Raw genomic sequence first — 6243 nt, forward strand, 5'->3', positions numbered from 1 at the left:
TTAAGATTTTAAGAATTCTAAATATATGAAATTAAAATATGAGATGAAATACATCAAGGTACGTCACATCTTTCATTAATTCCCAAACATGCGCATGCGCATGCGCATGCGCATGCGCCCATCAATTACAGAATTTTAACCGTTATTTATCTAACCAAACGACCGACTTACTTCTTACGAGTTACAACTAGATCTCGATTTTTCTCTGGCACGTAGATTTGAACACCTACCAATCCCCAAATATACGATATAAACACTCCCCAGCCGAGCTCCTTAGACTTCAGCGGCCTGCCCTTTCCACACCCTTCTTCACCAATCTTGGCGTTGCTTTCTGCTCTCTTCCGTCCTCTTTCCTCTGGATCCCGGTCCTCTCTCCGTGACTGGCAGCGCAGGGAGCAGTGCAGAGGCCTTCCTGTGCTTTTTGAACGAGGAAGCATGAGCAGAGAAGGAGACAGCCTCAAACTCTTGAAAACGCAGGTGACTGTTTCTTTCTTAATTTCACCCTCTGTTTCCTTTGCTGCTTCTGCTCCTCAACTAAATGCTTTCAGGGACGCTCTGTCGTTTCCTCTCTGACTGCAGGCCTGCGTGATGAGAGTGAACATATGCTGCGACGGGTGCCAGAAGAAGGTGAAGAAGGTGCTTCTCAAGACTGACGGTGTGTGCCCTGCGTGCGTTTTTTTCTTTAGAATATAAATTCCCTTTTGCGGATCTTGCGGTGCAATTTGTTTGTAAATGTTGGATTTTGATTGGAGGCGCAGGAGTGCAGGATGTGTGTATCAGTGTGGAGGAGAGGAAGGTGACCGTGACAGGAAGTGTCGAGCCGGACGTCCTGGTGAAGAAGCTCAACAAGGCCGGGAAACATGCAGAGCTGCTGTCTGTTAAGGGCGGCGGCGGTGGGGGTGGAAAGGGGCAGAGCCTCACTGGCCTGCTCCAGAAGCTGCAGCTGGAGCATCAGATAAAGGAAAATGGAAAGGCCCAAAAGGAAGGCGGCGGCGGCGGGAAGGAGCAGAAAGGCCAGCCAGTGGCAGAGACGCAGCAGGAGGGCAAAGGGTACAAAGATTTCAAGTTTCCAAGTTTCAAGGACCTCAAGATCCCATTCAAGAAGGACAACGGCAAAGCAGCAGCCAAACTGGATCCTTCCCCCAAGGAGGAGCTTGATGATGGCAGTGATTTTGATGACGAATTCGATGATTTCGAGGACGAGGACGAGGACGATGAGGAGCTCAGCGACTTGGATGAGTACTCTGATGATGAGCCGATGATGAAGCCAAAAGCTAAAGACAAGGGAGGAGAGAAGGGAATTAATGGCGGTGGTAAAATTGCTGGTGGAGGAAACAACAACAACAAGGGTGGAAATATCAATAGCAACAGCCATGCTCATAATGGCGGACCATCATCCAACAAGGGTGGTGGGAACAATAATGCCAAGGGAGGGGGCCTTCCAATAGGCCAACCTCACATGATGGGTCAATTTGGTAATATGCAACCGCCCATGGGCCTAATGGGGAGCAATAATGCTCAGGGCCCTCCGGCCGGAGCCTACATACCGCCGGAGACCATGGCTGGCGGCGTGAACCCTTACCAACAGCAGTACCTACAAGCACTCATGCAGCAACAGCAGCAGCAGAGGATGATGATGAACGGCCTTGACCGACCAGCCTTCCAACCGATGGGCTATGGATACGGCCCGCAGCTGATGTATGCGCCGCAACCGCATCCATACACCGTGTTCAGCGACGAGAACCCCAACGGTTGCTCAATCATGTGAGGAAGAAGGGAAACAGCAATGGCAAGCTTGGTCCTACCATGAAAAGAATAAGAACATGGAGAGAGTTGCAAACTGAGTGTCTATATTCTTTTTAGTTTCATATATGTTTAATTTGTATCATGAGTTCAAATGTGTTACTGAAAGTCATGGCCCTCTGAATGGGTGAGTTCACTAGCTCTTGTGTTTGTTGTGCTTGTGGACATTGTGGTGGGTGGCCATCAGGTGGTGGTGTTAGCTAGGGTTTGGTTGGCAACCTAATTTGCATTTGCTTGATGCATTTGGACACTGCGAGATTGGCATGACTGAAGATGAGATATTTTAATCAAAAGATGTATCTTCTTTGATTTGAGAGAGCAATGACAGTGATTGAGCTGGTTGATTTAGGGATGAGGGTAGGGTTGAGTAAGTGACACCCTCTTCTCATTAAGAAATAGGCTATCCAATTCATTTTCAGTAGATTTCCTCCCTCCCATTAGGTGAGAGTTATCTTTTTGAAAGGGCAGATATTACCATTTTTCAGGCAATTGAATGGCATTGGAGGATATCTTAGACTGAATATCTGTACTTGATTGTTAAATGAGTGATCCTTTCTTAGTATGTTAGTTTCCCATCTTTGTCGGCTCTGGTTTGCTACTGTGGATTTTCGATCCAACAGGGACCTCATCTATGAAAACAATATGTAGAGAGGAACTGTGGTAGTAGAGAGAAATGAGCATCGCAAGTTGGGATCACAAAGGTGTGATATTTGGTTGACTCGAACAAGGGAGTGGGCTGTTATCTGGATCGAATAGTGTGTCGGAGGAATCAGTAGTAGGAGAGGCCTACCGATCAAGGTCAGAGTTAGTATGTTATCTCTTCTTGTACCATTTAGCTGAATGGTTAATTGTTTTGTATTTGTTACAATGTTGGGTGATTTCAAGGTGTCAGGTCTTTTTATTTATATATATATATATATATAGGCCCTCCAAAAAGCGGATCAAAATAAGAAGGACCAGGGCAGTTGACGTGGAGATTAAAGTTAAGTGATCAAAGTCACATGGTCGGACGGATCTAAAATTACTGACCAAGCTATGTTGGTCGTGCATGCCTTCCATCGCTTGTCAAACGTGAAGGGCTGACCGGACCTCCAGAGGGTCATCCTTCATAACTTGCGAACGAGATTTGAAGCTAAGCATTAATTTACCCGGCTCACCGCCTTATCCGATCGGACATAAGGGTCAATCGGACATATTGCGCCACCTCAGCAAAATGAAGGGTCGAGTGAAGAGCAAGTTGTTGACTGCATTCTATACAACCGAGATGGCAATCTCCCGGCCGGCCTACAGCGGGACCCATATACCTGTCATGTCGTACTCTTTTGAAAATTTATGCTATAAAGGACAGAGAATAGCCCATCAACAAATTGTGCTTTACAAGCTTCTAGCCTATCAAATCACAGAGATTTGTGCGCTCATTTAAGGAAAGATATCAGAAGTACTTTATGGTATGCCCTTTCTCAAAAAAGCTTTGAAAAATATGCTAATGCTTTGAGATGTATGCATAACGTAATAGTAAAAGGGATTTCCATCTACAGGTGGAAATATGCGATGCTTTATATTTACACACGCTCTTTGCTTCAATTTGCTCCCACTATTTTCTTCACCCAAATCAATCACCAACTTAAGCATTGGAACGCTAATGCCGGGAACTCCTTCTCTAGCCTTGCACTAACACTCTCTGTGTTGCAGGACAACATAGAGTCTTCATTCAGTCAATAGTAGAGTCATGTCCCCAACTCACCGCCTTCATCGATTTCTAACAAATCATATTTGATGTCGTCTATGGGAATCTCACCTGCATCCGAGACATGAAGATGGAGGACGCTGGACGGCTCACTACAGTGACACTAATCCTAGAAGAGTTGGAAATGCTAATAAACGCTTGAGTTGCAAAGATGGTTCAACAACAATAGTAAGCAGCAGCCGAGTGCCGAACGTTGAACGACTTGGACATATCCTCTATGGGCCAATACAATGAGAATGGGACCCAAGTGGAGGGTCCCGCAGGGCAACAGCTGACGGACACTTTCCATCAAGCATCCGTCCCACCAACTGTCTTGTTACTGGTGACCAATGCACTGATCTCATACCACAGAGCATTATTTAGGACGCCTTCAGAAGAGCATGTCAAGTGGAAAGGATACAAGGATCGTCCTCTGAGAGCGTGCCCGCCTGGGATGTTCGTAAGGGCAAAGCACCTCGAACCAATGATTCTCTTTAGCGGGTAAACATGCAATTTTCCTAAGAAATCCTTGATGACTAGTTGCTAGCTCATTTTTGACCTTTGTCAATTGAAAAATATGGAGGAACAACTGATCTTGAGGATCATTTACTCAAGTTTGACAATATAGCCATAATCCACCAGTACACCGATGAAGTCAAATGATGAGTGTTTCTCACTACTTTATCTGGTTCAGCGCAGAGATGATTCAAACGATTGTCGGCTGGATCCATTTGTAGTTTTAAGGATTTTCGAGCAGCATTCCTCCAACACTTCGCTAGCAGCCGTCGTTACCAAAAAATGAGTGTAAATTTATTCTCGCTCAAGCAAGGGTCCAAGAAGGCACTACGAGCCTATATCAAGAGATTCAACTAGGTAGCTATGGACGTCCTATTGGCCTCTTAAGAAATTTTGATAAGTGTCTTTTTGCAAGGACTTACAAATAATGATTTCTTCCAATTCCTCGTCAAGAAACCTCTGAGGGACTTTGATCATCTGCTCGGACGGGCTATAAAATACATTAATGTTAAGGAAGCCCGGTCAGCTCGGAAGAAAGAAGTGATCCCCAAACCTGTTGTAGTTCATGAGCGCTAATTAGCCAACAGTAATGTGCTCTCCAAAGGACCCTGAGAGGGTCCACAACAACAGCATCAGGAGTCTCGACTACATGTGGTCCAACATATAGAAGCTGAGCGGACAAGATTCCCTGAGCCCCGACAGTAGACCCCGATGTTTCGCTCTTACCATTGCTCGGTGACTCACAACACAAAGGACTACTACTATTTTAGTCCAGTGCCTCATTGACCGGCCCCTCAAGGATACCGTCGACGATCTCCTTCTCCAATCCACCAACATCATCACCAACCGAGCGGGCACCAAGGTCAAGGCAACATGTCGGCCGAGCAAACCCCGCAACAACCCTAGTAGAAAGACAATCAAAGGCCCGCTCGGGCATCGGTTGAGCAACCAATGTTGATACAGTCTGACCTGGCTGTTGTTTTGATGTTAACACGGATTTAAGTTTGTATCAGATGTTAATTAAACTCAGTTTGATTAATGATCAAGGTTGATCAAGTGGAAGGGAAAAGTCCAAGTTGGAAACTTGGCACACGAAGTCAGAGAGGGCTCGGAGAGAGCTCGTTCTCCGGACTAGGTCAGAGAGGGCTCGGTAGCTCGTTCTTTGGACCTGATGAAGTCGGAGAGGGCTCGCTCTCCTGACTCAGGCCGAGAGGGCTCGGTGAGCTCATTCTCCGGACCGACGAAATCGGAGAGGGCTCTGAGCTCGTTCTCCTGACTAGGTCGAGAGGGCCTGAGCTCGTTCTGGACCGAGTCGGAGAGGGCTCGGTAGCTCGCCTCCGGACTAGGCCTGAGAGGGCCTGTGAGCTCGTTCTCCTGACCGACGAGGCCGGAGAGGGCTCGGTGAGCTCGTTCTCGAACTGAAGTCGAGAGGGCCTGAGCTCGTTCTCCGGAGTAGGTCGAAAGGGACCTTAGTGGACATTCCATGGTACATTGGATCGGTCGCACCGATCCAGGATACATAAGATAGTGGATGGTCGGCCGATCCGGTGAAACTAAGTTTCCATGGATAACATTCAAGAGCACATCGAGTAATCTGATCGGTCCAGACCGATCGAGAAACACTCAAAGACACCGAAGTAATCTGATCGGTCTCTGGACCGATCAGGAGATGATATTGCGAAGAGAAGAAGGCAGGGGATCGGTCGTGGTGACCGATCCACCTGCAGTCTGATCGGTCTCCACGACCGATCAGACAAGCTTCGGACCGATCAGGATATGTCCTGATCGGTCCATGGATCGGTCTGGTGACCGATCCACACACACAATCAGATTTGTTTCTGCTATTCCTCCACTGCATTTGATCTGCCTAATTCATATAACCCTCTGTGCTGTTAGCTTTTGAGTTTGCAGGATCACAGGTATCATTCCAAGCCTAATTTCAAATTAAGTCCATAAGAGGAATACGACAAATGGCCTTTCTGCTGTGATTTGCGGCGCATGGTGCATTTGAGGCATCAACGGCTACTGGTGTGATCTGGCTGCGATCCGCTTGACTCCTGGTGATTGGTTCGAGCTCAGGACTGTGATTTCATTGGTGTGAGTTCAGAGAACCAGTAAGGAGGAAGAGGGATTGGCTGCAGCGACGATTCTGTGCAGATTGACCACGATCCGTGACAGCAGAGAACAGAGGCTTAAGA

At 47.1% G+C, this 6243-nt stretch overlaps 1 protein-coding gene across 2 annotated transcripts; it reads left to right on the forward strand.

Moving 5' to 3' along the window:
• The first annotated feature begins 211 nt into the window (after positions 1 to 211).
• Positions 212 to 1942, forward strand: LOC122021298 (heavy metal-associated isoprenylated plant protein 32-like). 2 transcript variants are annotated; one of them, XM_042579401.1, is made up of 3 exons: positions 212 to 477; positions 549 to 655; positions 759 to 1942. In XM_042579401.1, the coding sequence occupies exons 2-3, from the start codon at positions 589 to 591 to the stop codon at positions 1766 to 1768; spliced, it is 1077 nt and encodes a 358-aa protein (XP_042435335.1). In that variant the 5' UTR covers positions 212 to 477; positions 549 to 588; the 3' UTR covers positions 1769 to 1942. The 2 variants fall into 2 exon arrangements, with proteins under 2 accessions (XP_042435335.1, XP_042435334.1); XM_042579400.1 differs by having other exon boundaries at positions 580 to 655.
• The last annotated feature ends 4301 nt before the right edge of the window (positions 1943 to 6243 follow it).

Source organism: Zingiber officinale, chromosome 9A, assembly GCF_018446385.1.
Source record: "Zingiber officinale cultivar Zhangliang chromosome 9A, Zo_v1.1, whole genome shotgun sequence".
In the NCBI taxonomy this organism is placed as follows: Eukaryota; Viridiplantae; Streptophyta; class Magnoliopsida; order Zingiberales; family Zingiberaceae; genus Zingiber; species Zingiber officinale.

What these genes read in the sequence shown, in the direction of transcription:
- LOC122021298 (XM_042579400.1), top strand. Translation starts at nt 436, where the DNA reads ATGAGCAGAGAAGGAGACAGCCTCAAACTCTTGAAAACGCAG. An exon ending in TCAAACTCTTGAAAACGCAG is followed by an intron (nt 478 to 579) that starts GTGACTGTTTCT and finishes CTCTGACTGCAG; the next exon opens with GCCTGCGTGATGAGAGTGAA. An exon ending in GGTGCTTCTCAAGACTGACG is followed by an intron (nt 656 to 758) that starts GTGTGTGCCCTG and finishes TTGGAGGCGCAG; the next exon opens with GAGTGCAGGATGTGTGTATC.